The sequence below is a fragment of the Drosophila guanche genome, unplaced genomic scaffold (genome assembly GCF_900245975.1).
Source record: "Drosophila guanche unplaced genomic scaffold, DGUA_6, whole genome shotgun sequence".
NCBI classification, from domain to species: Eukaryota; Metazoa; Arthropoda; class Insecta; order Diptera; family Drosophilidae; genus Drosophila; species Drosophila guanche.
In genome coordinates this window covers 3,391,474-3,415,098 of record NW_022995753.1, presented here as the reverse complement: position 1 = coordinate 3,415,098, position 23,625 = coordinate 3,391,474, and the positions used below count along the sequence as shown (strand labels likewise).

General features: G+C 43.6%; 3 protein-coding genes across 4 annotated transcripts; all 3 read left to right on the top strand.

Moving 5' to 3' along the window:
• Positions 1 to 4,164: 4,164 nt before the first annotated feature.
• Positions 4,165 to 11,595, top strand: LOC117588753 (high affinity cationic amino acid transporter 1). Its single transcript, XM_034280231.1, has 13 exons — positions 4,165 to 4,200; positions 6,998 to 7,123; positions 7,189 to 7,342; positions 7,400 to 7,531; positions 7,590 to 7,688; positions 7,748 to 7,956; positions 8,020 to 8,191; positions 8,273 to 8,456; positions 8,515 to 9,101; positions 9,278 to 9,443; positions 9,602 to 9,818; positions 9,879 to 9,975; positions 10,047 to 11,595. The coding sequence occupies exons 1-13, from the start codon at positions 4,165 to 4,167 to the stop codon at positions 10,319 to 10,321; spliced, it is 2,454 nt and encodes an 817-aa protein (XP_034136122.1). The 3' UTR covers positions 10,322 to 11,595.
• Positions 11,596 to 15,426: 3,831 nt separating this feature from the next.
• LOC117588751 (AP-1 complex subunit beta-1) lies at positions 15,427 to 18,948 on the top strand. Of its 2 annotated transcripts, none has more exons than XM_034280230.1 (3): positions 15,427 to 15,482; positions 15,761 to 17,220; positions 17,288 to 18,948. In XM_034280230.1, the coding sequence occupies exons 2-3, from the start codon at positions 15,796 to 15,798 to the stop codon at positions 18,635 to 18,637; spliced, it is 2,775 nt and encodes a 924-aa protein (XP_034136121.1). In that variant the 5' UTR covers positions 15,427 to 15,482; positions 15,761 to 15,795; the 3' UTR covers positions 18,638 to 18,948. The 2 variants fall into 2 exon arrangements, with proteins under 2 accessions (XP_034136121.1, XP_034136120.1); XM_034280229.1 differs by having other exon boundaries at positions 15,450 to 15,485; positions 15,763 to 17,220.
• A 241-nt stretch (positions 18,949 to 19,189) lies between these two features.
• LOC117588762 (transmembrane protein 198) lies at positions 19,190 to 23,160 on the top strand. The gene is made up of 5 exons (XM_034280244.1): positions 19,190 to 19,995; positions 20,617 to 20,982; positions 21,063 to 21,227; positions 21,283 to 21,624; positions 21,694 to 23,160. The coding sequence occupies exons 1-5, from the start codon at positions 19,903 to 19,905 to the stop codon at positions 21,877 to 21,879; spliced, it is 1,152 nt and encodes a 383-aa protein (XP_034136135.1). The 5' UTR covers positions 19,190 to 19,902; the 3' UTR covers positions 21,880 to 23,160.
• Positions 23,161 to 23,625: the final 465 nt, after the last annotated feature.

Below are 23,625 nucleotides of genomic sequence, written 5' to 3'. Positions count from 1 at the left end.
CATGCTTATCGTTTTTTAAATATGAGGAACTATTTTTTAAACTCCTTCCAAATATACATATTTGCATTTTCATTTTAAAGAAGCAACATTTTGAGACTTTAAATATTATTTAGTAATTTAATTGTAGTTCTAATTCGAATCTTTGATGGTCCTTTCATCGAATTTTCACTCGTAATTTATATTCGTAAATTTCTTCAGTAATATGCATACATTTATTTTCTTTCCCTCATTGCCTGTTATTTGACAGTGCCAAGTTTCTTTTACAGCTGCGGCTGTATCTGGTTTTTTGTTTGGTTTTATTCTGTATCTGTTTCTGTATCTGTATCTGGGGCCATTGTGCAGAGTGCAGAGTATCTTAGTATCTTTGCGTTTTATAGCTATTGGCTTTTTGGTCGCTTCTTGTTATATTCCCATGCTGTGAAATGTCGGCCGCTTTCCGTTTTGAAACGAAAATGAGTACAAGAGTTATTTTTAGAACTAAAATTTTCTTGAATTTTTCACTCGTTAACATTGCCTTACGCTTTGCTCCGTTCTGTAGTTGCCACCGCCGTTCCCCGATTCCCCGATCCACGATCCACGATCCGCATCGTCTTCGCCTTTGCCTCCGTCACGATCGTGGGCTGTATGGCTGTAGTATGTCTGTATCTGCATCTGTACATCAATATCTGTATGTCTGCATCTGTAGATGTATCTGTAGCTGTTGCTATTGCTGTTGCTGTATCTGGGTCTGATGTTTTCAACGGGGACTGTAAGATCTTTCCCCGCCACATTGGCAACTTAAGTAACATTAGTTTCGATAGTTTCACACAGACACAAACATGTGTAAGGGGGACCGACGGTCGAACGGACGGACGGACTGGCAGATGGACAGATGAGTGAATGCATGTGGCGATGCGATGCTCTTGTAAGAGCAGCAGCAGTTTTTTGTACATATCTCCGCTAGAGATCGTCGAACGTTGAACATCGACGGGGGAACGTTTCAGCGAACGTTGTATGCCAATGACGACGACGACGGAGACGGCAGCGACGAGTATATAAGATTTATAGTTGCTATTTTTAAAAACGGCATATTAACAATCGTAGGCTAGGGATCGGAACATTACCGAACCAAACCGAACCGAACCGAGCCAGAGCAAGACGCTGATGATGTACAGAATTTAAATTCATATAACGAACGTTACATGGATAAATGGATGAATGGAGATGCAGAGTGTGCGTGTTTTTTTGGCTGCCTGTGGGTTTATTGAACTCTATTCTTTAGTCACCCTACAAAAACCCACAAGCATAAATTTAGAATAATTTTTGTCTTTATATGGTTTAAAAGAATTTACATAAATTAATGTGATCGCGTTTATAGATATCCTTACATTTCATAAGCAACTGGAGCACAGTCTGTAGGGTTAACAAAAGCTTAACAAATAATTTTGGGTAAGAAAATTTAATTGATCTTTCAGTCTATAACAAACCGAATAAACATTTTAAATTGGAAACTTTTGACTTATGTACGAAGACCATTCCAACTCGTATGTATGTACACATATCACTCTAACTCATCAAATAATTTATATTAATGTACCAAATATTGGGGATACAACGATTTTTTTAAAATTTAATCTGATTTCGAAATTGTGTCTAAATTATTTCTATGGAAGAAAAGCAAAGAAAGTCTCGAAATATCTCAAACAGTTCTGTTATTTGTTTTTCATCAGGAGTTCCCTGGAGAACTACTTTAGCAGACTGAATGTGCATAAAGGTGCCGCCATCTAGCGGCAAAGACTCGAACAAATCGTGCACCTCGTGCACCTCGGCACGATTATCCTCTTAGATGGGGATTTGGGTTGGAAGGGGATGGCGTTGAGCAGCTTCGACTGTAAATTGGGTAACGGTAACAACAAAAGGGCTGACAATCAGATTGCACCTTTGGTGTGGAAAAGGTGGGTGCGGCAGGGTGACAAGAGGATGATAACATATTTGTTTTCGTGTGAGTGCCGCTAGAGGCAGTGGCAGTGGCAGAGCGGTATACCGCGCTAGCAGGTGCACACGCATAAGCTTCTTGCCCTATGATACACTCTCTCTACTCTACTTGAACAACATCAGGTCTCTGGGGCGAACATATCTATTTACATACACATTTATGTATGTACATATCCTTGAGAAAAGGGGATTTCGACACACTCTGTTACTTACCCACACTCGCAAATACTCGCACACGTAAAAGCATTGGAAAAGCGAAAGTAAAAACGCCTACGCGAACTTGTTAGGGGTGAGAGAGAGAGAGAGAGTGACAAGGGGAGTAGAGTTTGTGCGACTGCGCTCTTTCAGGTTGCACTTTCCATTGCCTACATTCGAGCGTGAAAGAGATACAGGGGGTGGACGGGAGTGAGGTGCGCGCCGGTAACCGCGTGTTTTTTTCTCTCTTTGTGCATGTGTGCGTGTGCTTCGGAGAGGAGAAATCGAAAGTTTTGAAACTTGTAGCTTTTGGGGAAGAGCAGAGCTAACTCTGTTATAGATACAGGAAGTCAAGATGTATGTATTTGTACAAGGTGAGTCCATTGCGAGAGAGCGATTTTGTAAAAGGTGCACAATACGTAAAGGGAAAAGAAGAGTGTGAGAGAGACAGGAGGAGTTACAAAGCCTAACAAACAGTTTGGCCAGCTCCTGAATAGCGGAAATTGCTTCACCTTGATTAAATGTGTCTTGCAGGAAGTTGCTCGCTGGCGTTGCCAGATCGTGGATGCTATCTCTCAACTCCCATGCGCAGGCTGGCATCTCTGCCACACATACAACTACACACCGTTTAACGAAAGCTCTCTTTCAAAGGCCAAAAGCGAAAGAATAAGAAGAAGCAGCAGCAACACCAGTAGAAGGAGCAGAAGGAGCAGCAGTCACTGGAACTCGAACACACTTTTTTCTCTTCATTCTTCATCCGAAAAAAAAGCGATACACACGGAAAACCTGGCCCCCGTATTCATTCACCGTATACCGAGGCGAGAAGCATAGGCAACACCGCTAGTCCCCGCGAAGCAACCAGAAGAGCGTGGTTCCAAATTCTTTTTTTTTGTTTGCTTTTAACGGCACATAACGATAAAACTACTGCAAAATTTAAGTTAATCAAATTAGTTTTGTGTTAAATGAAAACCGCTCTCGTTGGTTGGCATTTATATTATTTTTGTTTGTGTGTCTTGTCTTGGTTTGTGCGTGTGCAACGTTGAAAAAATAGTACATATATTTGCATTTTGCATTCGTGTGTGTGTGACAGTGCGTGCTTGTGTGTGTGTGAGCCACGTGAAGGTAAAGGCGCGCCAACAACACCAAGTGACAGCGGGAAAGAAGGAGGGGGGACGGGACAAGTCAGTGGACAGAGTCCGAAGGGCAGCGGACGGCCCAAGGTAGAGAAAGTGAGTAAGAGAGAGAGAGAGAGAGAGAGAGACAGGACAGTGTTGAGTAGAGCAGAAGCTGAAGCTGAAAACGAAACTGAAAAGAAAGTGAAAATTTGCCCAACGTGGAAAAGTGCAAAAGAAGGAGAGAAGGGTGCGATCCTTCAGACGTAAAACTGTTGAATATAGAATGACGTTACAGAGAGAAATCAATTTGGAAAACAACAAAAAAGCAACAGCAGTAGCAGCAGCACCAGCAGGAGTAACTGTAAACTTATCGTCAGCAGGAGCAGCAGCAGCAGCAACAGCAGCAGGCGAAGGAACAGCAGCAGCGAAAACAACAGAGGAAGCAACAGCAACAGCAGCGTCAAGAAGCTCACCACACAAGCAGAGATAAAGTGAAGAAGGCCATTCAAGCTGCGCGAAAAAGCAAGAAGAGGAAAGAGTCTTAAAGAAGAGCAAGAACTCACTAGTGGGAAAAGTGCTACAGCCAGTACCGGAAGAAGTGAAAGAGAATCAGCCGAAGCCCAAGCAGCACAGGTAGCAGAAGATCAGTAAGACACCGATACATCAGCACAGGCAAAGTCAGCGTCAGCGTCAGCAACAGCGAGCGAAACACCTCACAAACAACGGTAAAAAAAACTCTCGGATCTCTTTGCCATTTTATTGGTAACTCTTTCGCGTTGCGTTCGATTGTTGGTGCTGTTGCTCGGTTTACTCATCTCATCTGATAACTGTTAAACATTTGGATAGCGGCTGTGGAAGGGAAGGAAGCAAGGAGAACGCAATGAAGCCATCGGATTTGTTGTTGGTGCTAGAGAAGGTAAGCAAAAGCCACAAAAGGTTACAATAAATCATATTAAATACCAAAATGAACAACAACAAAAAGCACTGCAGAAAATACCAAAAGTTGTTTTAGGTTTTTTTTTGGTCACTGCTAAAATTAAAGCAGCTCCCCCGCACCACCTAACCTAACTCAAAGCACATGACTCGGCGCTACGTACGCATACATATCTTCATACATACATATGTACATACATACATACATACATATGTATTACTGTTTGTTCGCCTCTGTGTATACGTGTGCGTGGCTGTGGGTGTGGGGAAGTGGGCTCTGGTTGTATGGTGGCATGGCCGTAAAAAGGTCATTATGATACTGAACGCCAACGCAGACATACATTTACATGCACACATACATACATAAATGCCAGTGCGTAAATGTTTGTGTGTGTGTGTGTGTGTGTGTGAACTTATGCAAATCCATTTAATAAAAAGAGAGGAAGACAAACCATGGAGTTAAGAAGAAGCAGCAGGCTTACAGGGTCACTTGGGCAAATACATACAAACATACATACGACACAAAAACAAAAACAACAACAGCGTTGTGGGTGTCGGAGGAAGGGTGGTTGGGAGGGGAGTGCTGCAATGTAGGAGCGTAAAAGCCACAAATACAAAGAAATGGTAAAAAAAAGGAAATACATGTGTACATATGTATTTGCATGTATTTTGATACCCTTTCAGAGACAATGTAGTACCCCCGTCCCCAGCCATATGGTGTGGAATTACAACAATCTTAATCTTAAGAAACTCGCATCAAAGAGATTCTTCAATTGTAATTTGTAATATTTAATACCTTTAAGGGAATATTTGTACAAGAAATTAACAATGATGCATGCATGGTAATACCCTCTATGCACCACACGCACAGCAGACAGAAAAGCACACATTGCATGCAAAAAGAGGGTATTATGGTAGGGTTCTGAATATGGGCGCTACATTTTTGGCTTTCAGTTATCTTTATGGCCACTTCTGTCTACCTAGCTCCCTTGCTCCCTTTCTCCCTTTACGACCGCAGCTGTAATTGGAGCCGGAGACGGGTGACGGGACACAAGAGCCGGATACACGTCCCCTAGAGCTATAGAGCCCCCGAGCCAAATGCCACCAACCAGAACAGTTAGTGTCCAGTTAGTATGCCCCAGGGCAGGCAGGGGTGACGAAGCAGAACGAGAGAAAGAGGGGGAGCAAGGGAGAAAGTATATAAATATAGCATCTGTTGTTGGTAGGCTTGCAGGTGGGAAAGGGATGCGCTTAGAGACCGAAGCTCCATCACTCATACGCCGTGTGGCGGACCAACCTAAAAGTATGCTTCTCATTACGACAATGACTGTTCAAAGGAATGTGTTCAAGGAATTGGCATGTCAGATAAATGATAGAGTAGGCAGGCATACGTTACATAGATGACAACCAAGAGAGGCAGTAAGAAATCAGGGTAGGGTGCCTGCCGCTAAAAGGTTTTTAGATTTCCTCTACAACAATCTCATAATTGATTTATGTAAAATAAGCTTGAGATAAATGCAGATACGTATGTACAGAACAGAACCCATGCATTCATCTCTTGAGCATTCATTTATTTGAAAGATAAACGATAAACGCCACAAAATGCCAGCACCAGCACCCATTCTCTTTTGGTTGGGGTTTGGGTGGGAGGATGACCTTCTGTGCCAGTGGCTTCAACTGCAGTTGTTGCTCCTCCCATCCTTTGGGTACACGCGCCCCTGGTCCCCCTCTTACTTGCGAGCCATTAATAACGACAATTCACTCAAACAACAACAACAAGAACAGTAGAAGGAGAAAGTGGAAGTGGGAGAGAGGGGACATAAAAAAGAAATGGGTACGACAAATGTCGCCGCAGCATGCAACTTGTTGGAGCAGAACGGATGGGAGACTGCACACCAAAAGGGGGAGTGCTTCGGTGCGGTGCGGCAGGGCGGTTAATGGATATGATTGCTTGTTGCACTCGACTGGGGACAGCTTCGGAACTGGGTGTCGGATGAGGCTGCGGCAGCGGCAGCGGATGGGGCTGGTGCTGGGGGGAACCACTGGTACGGACTGCTCGGGGTCAAATGGAAGGACAATACAGTATGGAGGAGATGGTACGAGTATGCTTTGATTGCGTCAAAGCTGCTGCTGCTGTTGTCGTTCTGTTGCTGTCCTGGAATAGAGCCAAGTCCTACAGTTATCACCGAGCAGAATAGACAGAGAGTCACTGCGGTTGGCTTGCCCACCCGTTGAGTTGACATTCGGTTGAGACCCAACTTAAGGTCGATCAATATACTCGTACTCTATACGAAATGAAGGACAGCCTGCATGTTGATTTAGAGCAATAACTTGGGCAATGGTTTAGATAGAATAGGTTTTCCCCATTCCGATTTCCCAAATAATATTCTGTTATTCAAACCTGAAAATATAAACAGCTCTCCATCGTATTTGATACTCATATTTATATTGAGCTCGTGCACATCTGTTTGGGTCATGATTTGTCGGTACTTGTGCTGAGCGTCGTGCGGTAGCGCCCCTCGGTCGATTCAGTTTTCCTTGCTGCGAATTAGCTGTGGCCTTAGCCTTTAATTTTGCATTTCAGAAGCCAAAAACTTGTTGCAAATATCGATTGCCATCAGTTGATCAGTGCAGAAGGGCACTTGAGGGTTGGGAAATAAGTAGGGCCAGTGGTAGGATGGTATAATGGGTGGAAGGCGCTTATCTTTTAGCGGCAGATGTCGTTGGCACTCCACAATTAATTGCTCTCTCTCTCTCGTTGTCCCTCTTTTGGATTGCAGGTCAAGTTCAGGGTGCCACTGCCGCCTGGCGTTAGCTCGACAACGCTCCTGCCGAAGCTCATACGCACCAAGGATGTGAGGCAGCTGCAGGACGGAAATGCACAGCCACAGAAGCCCAAGCTGACGGTGAGATCCACTCCAATGAAACCCTATCCGGACATCTCTTATCCGATTGATTTATGCACTTGCAGAAATGTCTCAACACCTTGGACCTAACCTCGCTGGGCATTGGCTCTTGCTGTGGCACTGGCATGTATCTGGTTGCCGGCATGGTGGCCCAGAAGATAGCCGGACCCGGTGTGATTATTAGTTTTATTATAGCCGCCATAGCGAGTATTTTCTCAGGTAAGTTTAGCAAAAATCTATTCTCTAAATAGGTATTTATACTTATGTGGAACGCAGGCGCTTGCTATGCGGAATTTGGCGTTCGTGTGCCACACACATCCGGCTCGGCCTATATGTATTCATATGTGGCAGTTGGTGAATTTGTAGCTTTTATAATTGGTTGGAACATGATATTGGAATATCTAATAGGTGAGTGGAGTGGGAGCGGCTAGAAGAATGCATCCATTGATCAATTTCTCATTAACAGGAACAAGTGCCTGTGCCTGTGCTTTAAGTTCTAGCTTCGATTCCCTAACTGGCAATGCCATTGCGCGCACGATAAGCGAGTCCATTGGCACGATATTCGGTAACTAAATGGAAACATTCAACTATGAATCTATGGCACACTCATTTTGTTTCATTCAGGCAAACCACCGGACTTTATTGCCTTTGGCATAACGCTACTCATGACCTGCGTATTGGCGATGGGCGCCAGCAAGTCGGTCATTTTTAATCATTCACTAAATGCTGTCAATCTGGCCACGTGGGTATTTGTCATGGCTGCCGGCCTTTTCTATGTGGACACCAAGACGTGGTCGGAGCATCAGGGTTTCCTGCCCTTTGGCTGGAGTGGTGTAAGTATTCCACAATTCCTTTCCTATGAGCCCCAAAGATGAATTTACAAAAATTCTTTGCAGGTATTTTCCGGTGCCGCCACATGTTTCTATGCATTTATCGGATTCGACATAATTGCAACGACCGGTGAGGAGGCGCATAATCCACAAAAGAGCATACCAAAGGCAATTGTTGGCTCTCTGGTTGTCGTCTTGATTGCCTATGTCAGCGTCAGTTTAGTTCTTACCTTAGTGGGTAAGTCTTAGTCTCCACACAGGAGATCAATCTGTCTGTCCATCTGCTTATTAATTGCTTGCATTTCTTTTGTATATTTAGTGCCCTACGATCACATCAATACGGGTGCGGCTCTGGTTCAGATGTGGTCGTATGTAAATGCACCAAAGTGTCGCGCTGTGGTGGCGATTGGTGCCACGGCTGGCCTCTCCGTGGCAATGTTTGGGTCAATGTTTCCGATGCCGCGCGTCATCTATGCCATGGCCCAGGATGGTCTGATTTTCAGGTGCATATATCAAAATGTCTTTCATGAGGGGGAAATCCAATCCCATGCTCCGTTTCAGACAACTTTCGCAGCTGTGGCAGCGCACCAATGTGCCCGGTCTGGCCACCATTGGCAGTGGACTGGCTGCAGCCTTGGTCGCGCTCACCATACGCCTGGAGATACTCGTTGAGATGATGTCCATCGGCACACTGCTGGCCTATACCCTGGTATCGACTTGTGTGCTGGTGCTGCGCTATCAGCCGCACAGCACTTCGCTGGTGGAACTGCTGCCGGCACAGCTGCGTACTCCGGTTGCACCGGGCACGGCCAGTGATTCCCATGCAACGCCTGCGGAGGTGCTCGAGGTGCCCAATAAGCTGACCATCAAGCGGGTGACACGCGGCATGTCCGACTCGGATGACTCCTTCATCGATGACAGCCCCGAGGGCTATATGGGCGGCCGAGATGATCAATTTCTGGTGTCCGACCGCTCCGAGAATAAGTTCTATGGCAGCGTGCATGGAGCACCCACTGGACCCACCGGCCAGGCCACCGCCTTCGATACAATGGGATTGAATTTTATCACACGAAAGATTCACGATTATGCGTACCTGTGCCCCGGCTTCTTTCCCTGGATAAATCCCGGTCAGGCCACCACCGATAGTGGTATGTAATATTAGTTTTTCGACTCTGATTAGATTAGGTTCTAATCGATGGCGATGCAGAATCCAAAATTCAAGTTTTTAAATCGAAAATTTACTCTTTTTGCTTTTGCTTTTTTCAATCCAAACCAAAAACGAAACTAAAACTAAAACTAAAACCAAACCCAAAACCTAAACCAGGCATGTATGTCACGAAACTAGTTGGAATCATGTTCGGTCTCATATTCTTCTTGGATTTATTCGCGGCGATTGGATGGTCCGGTGGCCTGGCCGCCTTCATTTATTTCATTTTATTTATCGGCATATTTGTGATATTATTGATTATATCGAGGCAACCGCAGAATAGGTAAAACAGAAAGCTGCAGCAAGCACATAAACGGATGACTACAACATTTATTCCTTCTCCTACTCCTGCGACCTGCGACATCTCTCTCTCTCTCTCTCTCTCTCTTTCCCGCTCCCGCTCTGTCTCGCTCTCGCTCTCTATCGTTCTCTCTCTGATAGATATGCTTTGGCTTTTCTGACGCCGGGACTACCCTTTATACCAGCCATAGCCATCACAGTGAACATCTATCTGATATTCAAGCTGAGCATCCTCACCCTGGTCCGTTTCACCGTCTGGATGTCCCTTGGCCTTATCATGTACTTTTACTACGGCATTACACACAGCAGCCTGGAGCAGACAAGCGATGATCTCGAGCTGCATGTGGACAAGGATTATGTTAGTTTTTAGCCAATCAAATAAACGCACAAACTTCATTGACTCTTCATAAATTCATAGAGCAAAAACGTTGAGGAGAAAGCCGTCTGGGATCAGCAATCGTATAATCAAACCCACGAGCCAGTTTGGGCCAGCAAGGAGGTGAAGCAGCCATCGAGTAAGGGCTGGAAATTTATTAATTTAGAATTAAATTCATCCTTTTTCTTCTTATTCTTTTACTCGGCATAGAGCAACGCTATAACTACGGAAAATCTTCGTCTTCGTCTAATCAGAGCAGCTCCAAAAATGCCCAAAGCAATGCGGCGGGAAAGCCTCCAGGCCGCAGCTCGACGGGCACACGGCCAGTGGCGCCATCGCCTCACACATCCGCTGGACAGGCGAAGCCGCAGGGAACGGGAACGGGAACGGGCGGTGGAACGGGTGGACCGCCCATGGAGCGTCAATATACAGGACAGTTTAGCATGTTTGTGGACGAGGGCCAGTTCCCGTCGTGGGAAGACTAAACTGAATGGGGGAATACCCCTAACTAAAACCCTAACTCCCATAGTTGATTTCCCCCGAGTTTTCCCCAATCCTCTGTTGATATCCTTTGATCAGCCCCAAGCAGTAAGGCTGCACAAAGCCACTCCCAAATCCCAAGGCCACGTTTCGAATTCGGATAGTACTGGCAAAAACTGGGCCGCTCTTCAAGGCGTCGATCTGTGATCGTAGCCGTGTACGCTTGGGTGTGTCCAGAACGGAACCAGTCCCAGGTAGAGCTCACTCAACTTGTATATACAATTAGAGATGTTAAGTTTACCGAAATGAAATACATACAAATATGTATGTTTACGCCGTACATGTTAGACGAGACGAGAAGGGACGAAACGAGAAGTGACGAGATGGGAAGTGACGAGAGGAGACGAGCGAGCGTTTAGCGTGAGCGACGTTATACACTTATACCATATACAACATAGTATATACAGATATACATATATACATATATATATATATACAAGAAATTACATACATATATACCTATGCATATATATATACTATATACAAAACATAGATTGGGTTATTAGTGCAAAGTTATTATCAAAATCCTGTGTATCCCATATCCCACACATTCCCGAACTTCTTCTTGTGCTCAGCTTCGATTGGCGAACGTTTTGGGTGACGCTGGTCAATCGGCATTCAGCACAAGGAAAAAAAAGAGGACAAGACGACGACCCCGGGACACTGGAATCTGTTCCCCTGTACACTGAACAGATGAATATTATTGAAAACGTTCGGCACAGCCAGGCAAAAAATAAAACACATCCCTGTGCGTGTGCGTGTGAGAGCGCGGGTGTGCACAACTGTACATTTTAGACACTCGATATTCTGGCACACACATACACACACACAAACAAACAGTCTCAGAGCAGATCTTTGCCTAAGCTTACGATCCAAACACAGAATACATCACTACACACACACACACACACACACAGAAATTCTTATGTATTTATGATTGTATTGTTGTTCAAATATTTGTGCGCTACATGCTATGCTATGCATTTTAGAAAACATTTTGACATTTAACATTTTTGATGTATGTGTATGAATACAGTACTCTCTCCCCCCCCTCTCCTCAACACCATCTATCGCTCTATCTACAATTGTTTATTGTTTATTGATTCTAGAGGCTCGCGCTAAGCTAAACCACACATTTATAAGCGGCATTTCGCACTTTTTTGTCAGTAATTCAATAATTAATTTTTTTCTTAACAAATACCAAACCAAAAAAACAAAAAACACAAAAAAAAAAACAAATTACCAAAAGAAAAGTAAATAAATATAAACGCATATTTATGAAGAATACAGTATAAAACAAGAGCAAAACTAAATACAAAAAAAAAAAACAAAAAGGAAGAATACCAAAAAATATTTACTTATCGAAAAGAAAACTATTCAAAAAAAGCTATACCAAAATCATAAATACAAAAACAAATTATGATGTACTATAAACGAAACGAGTCCAAAACCAAAATGACAAAAACAAATGAACACAAATATTATATGAAAAAAGCTATACCAAAAACAAAAAAAAAAAACAAAGCAAAGAACGTTTATGTACAATGCATACTTTTTTCCACTTTATATACTATGTACCAGCAAAAGCATACATATATGTATAACTAACTATTTTTAACTCAATTTGAAAAGCATATGGGAAAAACAGAAGCATAATTTTTAAAGAATATTAATATTTCTCGTTACTTGTGTTGTTTTATTCGTTTTGTATTCAACAAGTATGTACATACACAAGCCTTACCCACACACTCACACACATACAGAGACAGACAAACAAAAAACAAAAAACTCTCAAAATATCTAAAGAAAAAATATGAAAAAAGAAAATATTTCAGCAGAATTAAAGTAAACCTAAAACATGAGACAGGGCGAATATTTTATACAACATAAATTACTTCTAAGAGATTCGACAGCTTTCATTTTATTTTTAAAATGTATTTTTTATTAATTTGTGTTGATCGATTACATTTCAAGTGCCAAATCAATGCACAATAACCGTGTAGCCACCAGACAGGAAAGCAAAACAGATGAGAACCGATAGAATCCGATCAGCACACTTTCAAGCATTCTCGTTGAAAAAAAAAAAACAAATCTTTCTGGACCAACTACTTAAGATCTATAGAGCCCGGACTAAATATTATGTTTACGTACCATTTGCACCTATACCCGCACTTATACTCATATGATTTCAATCATTCCAAAATTTGTTAGAGAATTGAAGCAGAACGATTTGTACATACGCAACTACTGAAACCAATCAAGCAACCAACCAACAAACAGGCAAACAAACAGACAGACATGGATAATTGAATACTATATAGCATATAGTATACACAAATACATACAGATATATTTTTATGAAAGTCAACAACACCAGAACATGCAATTGAGATGAAAGAGCAAAACGTAAAGAAAGAGAAAAAGAAAAAGAATAACATATCCTAAGACAACACAGCTTAAAGTTGAAAAAAATATATAAAAAAATAAAATCGAATCGAATCGAACAAATCGAGACAGAAGCTCCGATAACGATATGTTCAATTAGCGATTACTGATTACCGATTATAAATGAGATTATGACAGCACAGGCTGGAGGGAGAAACTGGGTCACATGAAAATTTGAAACTCATCTTCAGAATCGGTTCTCAGTGATAGCTGACTGACTGTCCGGTGTCACGCGTACTACCACAACAACTACAAAAAAACTACTACTACTTATACTAACGTACTACAATTTATGACAACAGGTAAAATGCAATCCAATAACTGCAGGCTGAAACAGTTTGCTCTTCCACCTTTCGGTTCTTTCGGTACCACCAAGTTAAGATAACTGTTATGGGAATATGATAGTTTATAATAGATTTTCTACAGTTCCAATTTGAAGTGAATAAAAAACAAAACAAAAAACTATAGTTAAAGAAATACGGAAATATCGTTAAATATATACATAATGATGAAAGAAACAAAATAGAAAACAAAACAGAAAACGAAAGAAAACCAAAAACGAAAAGCTTCCGTTACCAAAACGTATGCATTTTACTAATACATATATTATTTATATACCCGTCTCGTACCTTTTTGATCTATCGAACGAAAAATAAAAGAAAACATAACGTAGGAATAGGCAGGGAAGGGAACATTTACGAGTACACTCTACACACTGTCTATGCTCACTGCAACTGTATTTGTAATAACTGTAAACGGAATGAAAAATCAGAGAAACAGAATTATGTAGAATCAGATCGAAGAAGCAGCACCTTAAGAATCCACAATAAGACACAGCAATAAGAGGAACAGCAATAGCAGAGAATACAAACATTCCAATGCCGAAACCCTTAAAAATAACTGATGAAAAAAGCCAAGCATAAATAAGAGTAGTAAAATAAAGCAAAAAAACAAAAAACAAATACCAGATATTTGTTTGCATTAGATGATTATTTCATTAGTTTATTGATTGATTGATTGCTTGATTTCCCAGCTGAATATAACGTACCTAAGTTTTTATTTATTTCATAAGACTGAATTACTGGAATATGATTTGATTTAAAATGTGTACATTGTATATACATAAATATGTAATTAAGGGGTAATAGCGAAACTTTACAACTTTTAATAATGGAGCAACCAAATTTTTGAAATTATTCTGTACTTATTTATCAAAAAAGCGAAATAGCGAAACAAAAATAAGATAAAACATCTCGAAGGAAGCGCGAAAACAAAAAAACGGTTGAACTCTCGTCGAGCGAAAGAAGTTAAAATACAACTATTAATATATTATATATACGGGAAAGTCCCAAAATGATGATGATGATGATGAAGATTTATATATATATATACATATATATATATATATATATATATATTTCAATGGATCGGTTACATAAAACAAGTAAACCAAAATGAAAATGGGGCTAAAATATATGAAAAAAAACATTTTTTATTCAAATACTACTCTTGATTTGTTTTATGTGTTAATAACTTATTACAAGATATTTCTTGAGAATATTAAAAGAATTAAAATATAAAAATTGTTAGGATATTCAAACCTGGCTGAAGCTGTTTTTTTCTAAGTCGCTGGTATTTCAAGACTAACGGACACAACGCGCCACCGAAAATTTCATACAAACGGAAATCGATGACGGTGATGGTACCCCACCGATAACTGTTTCCACTTTGTGGCGGCTTCCAGTAATACTTTTCGTTTATTCGACATGAAGCAACTGAAGAAAAGCGAAAATTGCATTTAAAATTCTGAAAATTACCTTCTAATGGTGTACACCTCAAAAATGTATATACATATTAGCAAATAATTGTCAACGTGTTATTGACAAGAGTTATGTAAGTGAAGTGTTTTGACTTGTTCCACTGTTCAATATTTTTGATAAAAGTGGGTTTAAGTGGGTTAAGCTTTCCTTGGCATATATAAGGTATATTTTGAAAATGATCAAATATAATTCGGTATATTTTTTAGAGGGTCATGCAGTATATCTTATCGATAAGTCCGCTGTCATCAGGGTGACCATTTACGGTATATTATGTACTTTTTTGGATTGTCTTTCTTCTCGTTACGTACTTGTCTCTCTCCCGCAACGTGAGAATTTTTCTCGCAATAATGAGTCTTTATTCCATCCCCACTTATTTATTTTACCGTAGGAAACATAATTTGTATAGACCCCCAGCTTGCAGCAAATATAATACAATATACTTTACTATCGGTTGGCCAGCAACAAATTGCCAAATGATGTGACAATTCATTCCCATCCACGTAACTTTTAATGCTATTTTTTGTGGTTGACCGTTTTAGTTTAAACCTTATTATGAAATCAAAATCAGCCAACTTTGTATAGAATGAAATAATGATTCGAGTCAAATTACATTTTCAAAGCTGAGATTCATAACCAGCTGGTAATATAAAACAGAAAGTCAAACTTGAGGAAAAATTATTTAAGATTTACGGTATATTTACAGTATATTTTAAAAATCAAAGGGTGTATTTTCGAGGGTCTGTCGGTATATGTTATTGATAATTCCGCGGTCACACAGGCTGCCACACTGAAAAGAAAATAATTAATTTTGTTGGTGCCCGAAAAAAAACGAATTTTACAGGTAATCCAAGGTGCTGACGCAGAAAAATAGTGTAATACGCATAAGACGGACATTGAGTAGAACATATCTGAAATGGGCTTACATGCAGACGTGTTAAATGGGGCGTATGCTGTGTTGTAAAATCTTTGTAGCTTTGTATTTGAGACGTGTTCAAGCTCTGTATCTGGTATGAGTATGTGTACGCCCCTAGAGGGAATCAAATGCCGCAGCAATCAATAAATAAATCATTTTGTCAATCGTTCTTTTATTAAACGCACGTTCCCTTATTTGACTTCCAGCCTTCCTAACTAGTTCATAGAGCTGAGCTAACAAGATGACCGATTCAAAGTATTTCACAACCACCAAAAAGGGCGAAATTTTCGAGCTCAAGTCCGAGCTGAACAATGACAAGAAGGAGAAGAAGAAGGAGGCTGTGAAGAAGGTTATTGCCAGCATGACCGTCGGAAAGGATGTGTCTGCCCTCTTTCCGGATGTCGTCAACTGCATGCAGACCGATAATCTAGAGCTGAAGAAGCTGGTCTACTTGTATCTGATGAACTATGCCAAGTCGCAGCCGGACATGGCCATCATGGCGGTGAATACATTCGTGAAGGATTGCGAGGACTCCAATCCGCTGATCCGTGCCCTGGCCGTGCGCACTATGGGCTGCATACGGGTGGACAAGATAACCGAATATCTGTGCGAGCCGCTGCGTAAATGTCTGAAGGATGAGGATCCGTATGTGCGCAAAACGGCGGCTGTCTGCGTGGCGAAGCTGTACGATATATCGGCTACCATGGTGGAGGACCAGGGATTCCTAGATCAGCTGAAGGACCTTCTCTCCGACTCCAATCCGATGGTCGTGGCCAATGCAGTGGCTGCCCTCAGCGAAATCAACGAGGCCAGCCAGTCGGGACAGCCGCTGGTAGAGATGAACTCAGTGACCATTAACAAGCTGCTGACGGCCCTCAACGAGTGCACAGAGTGGGGCCAGGTCTTCATTCTGGACTCGCTGGCCAACTACAGCCCCAAAGATGAGCGCGAGGCGCAGTCGATCTGTGAGCGAATCACGCCTCGTTTAGCCCATGCGAACGCTGCCGTGGTTCTCAGTGCCGTCAAGGTGCTGATGAAACTACTCGAGATGCTCTCCAGCGACAGTGACTTCTGTGCGACGCTCACCAAGAAGCTGGCCCCGCCCCTGGTGACGCTGCTTTCCTCTGAGCCAGAGGTCCAGTACGTGGCTCTGCGCAACATCAATCTAATTGTCCAGAAGCGTCCCGACATCCTCAAGCATGAGATGAAGGTGTTCTTTGTGAAGTACAACGATCCCATCTACGTGAAGCTCGAGAAGTTGGACATTATGATCCGTTTGGCCAACCAGAGCAACATTGCCCAGGTGCTCAGCGAACTGAAGGAGTACGCCACCGAGGTGGATGTCGATTTTGTGCGCAAAGCGGTGCGAGCCATCGGTCGTTGTGCCATCAAGGTGGAACCATCGGCAGAGCGCTGTGTCTCCACTCTGCTGGATCTCATTCAGACCAAAGTCAACTATGTGGTACAGGAGGCAATTGTTGTCATCAAGGACATCTTCCGCAAGTATCCCAACAAGTACGAGAGCATTATCAGCACCTTGTGCGAGAATCTGGACACCTTGGACGAGCCGGAGGCGCGTGCCTCAATGGTCTGGATCATTGGCGAGTATGCCGAGCGCATTGATAACGCAGACGAGCTGCTCGACAGCTTCCTCGAGGGCTTCCAGGTGAGCGCACGCGCACACGCTTATAACTTGAACCCTAAATTAAATCTTTGTTTCTATTGTTTTGCAGGATGAGAATGCCCAAGTTCAGCTGCAGCTGCTGACGGCTGTGGTGAAGCTTTTCCTTAAGCGGCCATCAGATACCCAAGAGCTGGTGCAGCATGTCCTCTCGCTGGCCACCCAGGATTCGGACAATCCCGATTTGCGCGATCGTGGTTTCATTTACTGGCGTCTACTCTCCACGGACCCGGCCGCCGCCAAGGAAGTTGTGCTGGCGGACAAGCCTCTCATCTCAGAGGAAACGGATCTTCTGGAGCCGACGCTGCTAGACGAGCTCATCTGTCACATCAGCTCGCTGGCCAGCGTGTACCACAAGCCGCCAACAGCCTTTGTGGAGGGACGCGGTGCTGGCGTGCGCAAATCTCTGCCCAACCGCACGGCCGGTACTGGTGCCAGTAGCGGGGCAGGAGATCAGCAAGAGACGGGAGCCGGATCGGAGGCCATGGTCATACCCAATCAGGAGTCGCTGATCGGGGATCTGCTGTCCATGGACATCAATGCTCCAGCCATGCCCGCCGCCCCAACTGCCACAAGCAATGTGGATCTGCTGGGCGGTGGTCTGGACATACTGCTTGGTGGACCACCAGCTGAACCGGCACCGGGCGGCGCCTCCAGCCTGCTGGGTGACATCTTCGGCCTGGCCGGCACATCCCTTTCTGTGGGCGTACAAATCCCGAAAGTCACGTGGCTGCCAGCGGAGAAGGGCAAGGGCCTGGAGATCCAGGGCACCTTCTCCCGCCGCAACGGCGAAGTCTTCATGGACATGACGCTCACCAACAAAGCCATGCAGCCGATGACCAATTTTGCCATCCAGCTGAACAAGAATAGCTTCGGCCTGTCGCCAGCATCGCCGCTGCAAGCGGTGCCCTTGCCCCCCAACCAGAGCGCCGAGGTGAGCCTCGCCCTGGGCACCAACGGACCCATTCAGCGCATGGAGCCGCTGAATAACCTTCAGGTGGCGGTGAAGAACAACATTGACATCTTCTATTTCGCCTGCCTGGTGCATGGCAATGTGCTGTTCGCCGAGGACGGGCAGCTGGACAAGAGGGTCTTCCTGAACACCTGGAAGGAGATACCGGCCGCCAACGAGCTGCAGTACAGCCTGAGCGGCGTCATTGGCACCACCGACGGCATCGCCTCGAAGATGACCACCAACAACATCTTCACCATTGCCAAGCGCAATGTCGAGGGCCAGGACATGCTCTACCAGTCGTTGAGGCTGACGAACAACATTTGGGTGCTGCTGGAGCTAAAGCTGCAGCCGGGCAATCCCGATGCAACGCTCAGCCTCAAGTCACGCTCCGTCGAGGTGGCCAATATCATTTTCGCCGCCTACGAGGCCATCATTCGATCGCCCTAAGCTCGGAAAACAAATCGAAATAAGATACCACAGCACCGCCTCTCAATGTTTTCTGGCGGTACAACAAGCAAATTGTAGTTTACGTATTATATTTTAACAACTACTTTTGCCATGTTGGGTATACTGGGAGTTTGCGAATTGTTTATGCACCTATAACTACAATATATTAATATATGCATACATACATACATACATACACACACACCATATGTAATACTTATCCTGATGAAAGGCGCGAGGAGAAGACGCAAATATGTTAATTGTTATGATACGTCGCATTCCAAAATATATAATATCCCATCCATACCCCAGCTCCCACTTTAAACAACCCAAATGCATGCATCCATGTATGTATATCTACATATGTTTGTCCTAGTAAAAAAATGTATGACGCATAATGTGTAACACTAAACACTAAATAATCAAAACATTTATGCGCTCCTTTGTTTCATGTCGGTGGGGAGAGGGTAAACCAGGGATGCCAATACAATCCTGACACGGCTGTACGAAGCTTTGGCTCGTCCTCAGCTTAAAGCTTTTGGTTTGCGTGTGTGGCTTTCAGCTGTTTAAGGGTTGTTTTGTTTACGCAAGTCGTTCTCTATCGTTCCTTTTCTAACCGACAGTGCCCTGCGCCTTTGGTCGTGCTCTATCCATCCCTGTCTTGCACCGCTCTGCTCTATTGATGCGCCGTTGTTGGCGCCCGCAGGAGTGTGTGTTTTGTTGTACCACAAGCGAGTTCGTCTTGGCCCCGATTGTAGCAGAATACACGTCCATGCTCCAACGCCACCAGCCACCAGCCACCAGCCATCCGCTGCAAATATGTGTACACAAAATAATAAAATTGCAACGCATCAAATATTAAAATTAAGTGGTTAAACAAACCGAACCGTATATTTGCCTAACCTCACAGCCTTGCCACCATGAACGGATGAATAATTACAAGTGAAACAAAGCAAAGGCTTCTACATTCGATTGAGGACAGACTGCGAGATGCGAGGACGGTAAGAGAGTGCTCCGCCCTATTTTGAGGCTTGTTGCAGGAGGCTTGACACACAAAGCGGAGTGTTTTGCGGCAGAAGTGAGGGATGCGAGGCGAGGCTGAAGTTGGTACAATGTACGGCTCAGTGCTGGAATGCGTGGCAGAGTGAACAACAAATATCTGGACTGGACTCTACATAGCCATCCAACTCGACTTCCAGTTTTGCATTTCTTCTTTAAAAACAAAAGGAACACAGAAAAGATCCAAAACGCATTCTGCCGCCGGAATGAGGGTGGGGGCGGATGTGGTCTACGATGGCCACGACTATGGCAGTGATGAAGCCATGGGCAGTCCCCTGGACTGGCCATTTCTGATAAAGGTACGTACGCATACATATGTATGGACATGAATGCATGTATGTACATACACATTTGCCGTGTTGTTTTTTTATAGGTTAAGTCGCACAATATGCAAAGTGTTAACTGTAAAGAGTACAAGTATTGGTTTACAGTACACTTGGAGGCTGCGTTTATGCCTCATAAGATATCGCGAAAAGTAACAAGAGCAATTTTAGCACAGTTGCTGTTATGCTTTGATGATATTCCGCTGTTGACATTGTTTGCTGTAATTTGCATGCACTCTACAATGCATACATGTTTACATATGTTTGTATGTACACACAAAATGCATAAATGCATAATGTATGCACATTAACGCATGCACAAGGTATAATAATAATACAGTTACACAAACAATGCTTCAACCGGCAGTGCATGCGTGCGAAAAAGAGTACATGAGATATGCATGAGTCAGACGCGTGCTTATGTACAATACATACTATGTACATGCATAAATAAGTGGCTAACGGTAAAGTACTGGTGCCATCGCTGGTGCCACTGGCGATGTATGTCACGTGTCCTTGATCGAATTACAGTAAGTGTACACACAGCAGGCCAATGGTTATCTCTATCTCTCTCTCTCTCTTTTACATTGTAATTAGGGCATCTTGGAGAACCAGACATGTACCCCAACCGCACCGGATACCCTGGCAGCCATACTTTGGGCCATATTCGCGGTTTTCGGTATCGTTTACGCCCTGCTCGGCTACCGCTGCCTTCGGGCCGTGGGCTTTCTAAGCGGACTAATGGTGGGTGCCAATGGGATATTCATACTCCAGGACTTCCAGATCACATTCCTCGGCAAGCCGGCAGACTCGGCATTGGCCATTGTGGCCGGACTGCTGGGCGCCGTACTCGGCTCCACATATCCGGTTGCCTCGGTACTGATCAGTGCCTTTGCCGGAGCCCTACTGTCCGGTGCCGCAATGGCCGTTTGTGTGGCCACAATGCCGGACAACGAATTTGGGGTAAGTCAAAAACCTCTCGCCCTTCATCCTTCATCCTACTCATGTTCCGTTCTTCGATTTTTCCGTTTTCTCCGATTTAGTACCGTGAAATATATGTGGCCGTTGTGGGTGGCGCTGTTATCTGCTCGGTGCTCACTCTGTGCTGTGTCAAATACGTTACTATACTCACCTCCAGCATTGTGGGCACGGCCATGATCATTGGAGCCATCGACTTCTTCATGCACGGCCTGGAGACGATAAACTGGGTAAGTGCCAAGTGCCGCTTCCCCTCTGATCCAACTAAAAGTTGTCCTGCTGCAGATACTCAACATGAGGCCGCATCCATTGCCGCCGCCGTGCTATGGCGGCCTCTTGATTGCCGCCTGGCCCGTGACCATCGTGCTCAGCATCATGGTGCAGTGCTTCATAACCGCCTGGCGGGTGGATCATCGCAAGCGTGTATACATGCGGCACCACAATCATCCCAACCATCCCCATGCTACGCACTTGCCGCACAGCCAGCAGCAGGCCGGACCGGGCCACGCCCATGCACCCGTAAGACGCTCACAGTCGCGCACTCGCGAGACTCGCGAGGAGGCCAGACAGCGCAAGTTCCGCTACCTGTACCAGGTGCGAACGGCACGTGGCGACATCATATCACAGGTGAGTGACACTCCCACATGCAGCACCCAGCAGGGAATATCTTGACCATCACTTGACTCTTATTGGCAGAACTTTGTGTCAGCCCTGCAGAAGCGCATTCAGCTAAGTGGCACAGATACGCCATCGGAGCGGTCGATCAAGACCAGCTCGAACGAGCGGAACACCTTCAGAAGCGACCGCACCCACTTCACCACCATCCACGACCCGGACTCGGAGCTGTGCGATAAGATCGAAATTGTCCGTGACATTGGATAACAAACAAGCAATAGCTACATGTAACTATACCCGTAAGGGGGGACTACGGGACTACTGTGGTACTCTGAAAAGGCTTGGACACGGGTCGGGGGATATATCGACGGGGATCGGCGGAGCGAGCGAGCGAATTGAGGTCTAGCTGGAACAGCTGGAGAGTACGGTACACAGAAGTGCGGTTACATGTTGAGGCTATATTTCGGGCGCAAAATGCCTTACACTTGGACACGGATATGGAAGCACAAGCCATAATGGAGTTGTTATAGAGGCTCCATGAATACACATGGAATATTAACTGATCTTAAAGACATTTGAAATGGTAAACAATGGCAGTTCAGAGCAGAGATGGGGGTGCTCCACTTGTTCGTGCACAGCTAGAATCTAAGCCCAAAATCCATACGATAAGTCTCAAATGAGTCTAATCTCTTAATGAAATGTTACAACGGAACGTACATATATCTGTGGCATGTATGTAATTCGATTGAAATGAATGAGGAAGGAACGCATTTAGTGTCTGCAATAAGTTGACTTCTGCGGCGAGTGATGAGTGTGATTCACGATGAGTCATAGGTATTTCGTATTCCTGGAACTAAAACTAACTTAACTAACAACCAAAACAAAAACTAGTTACGCTTCTCCTTCTTCAAATATCGCAATTTACTATTCAGTTAATATCTGTGTTAATATTTATACGATACGATAAACCGAGTTACGAGTTGGAGATATTTATATATCAAGATTGTGGCATTTCGTTCCATTTTAACTATCAAATAGTCCTAAGAACATGTTTAAAACTCCTTCAAAATAAATAACAAGAACAAAGTGAAGCCAAGCACAGCAGATAATAAAAAAGAAAACAAACTAAATACAATTTATATAAATATATAATAAAATACCTATTAAGTACAATAAAACAAAAAACAGTGAAGGGAAATATGTAATAGGCTTAAGCACATGTCCTTGTATTACACTATACACCATATACTATGTACGATTACACTGTCCTGTGTAGGCAGCTGCATTTGGATTTTAGACCTGTACAGCTGAACGAAAATATATCCACTTAGAGTTAAGTTCATATGTAGCTTTAGCAATTGAATAAGCCAAAGTGAAGAAGACATTTGGATTGATTGATCGTATGTGAAAGCGGGGAAAAAACGAAAACCCCATTGAGATAAACCCAGTACAGAGCCACTCGTTCAGCCGTCTTAGCATTAGCCATAGGGATAATATTACCTATATTATTATGATCTAAGATCCTTTCAAAACTGCGGTACAAACTAAGAAAGAAAAATGAAGAATTCCAACGCAAGTTGCGGGTATCTACGTACGAGTATCTATATTCGATTTTAGTGATATATAAAATGAAAAAGCAAACACACAAAAAGCCTTGACAGACATTTGACACTGCCAGGCAGAGATATCCATGCATCCATTGTACTTCTACTTCTATATTGAATTAGTTTAATTTGTTTTCCTTTTCTTTGTGTTGATGTTGATCAGATTTAAGTTTCTAGCAATTGCTGCCGTCCGCAATTTGTTGATTTGTTACAACTACTTCTTGAAATTCGATCATCCTTTATTGTTCCCCCTGCTTTTGAGTTACTATTGCATTTATTATGGATGTTTACTGGCTTTTAACCGCAATGTATCATACATACTGGCGGTGGTATGGGATACACAGAAGTCGCTACTGTGGCTCTCTCTCGGCATTTAAGAGAACTCTTGTCGGACAGGGGTTTCCATTTT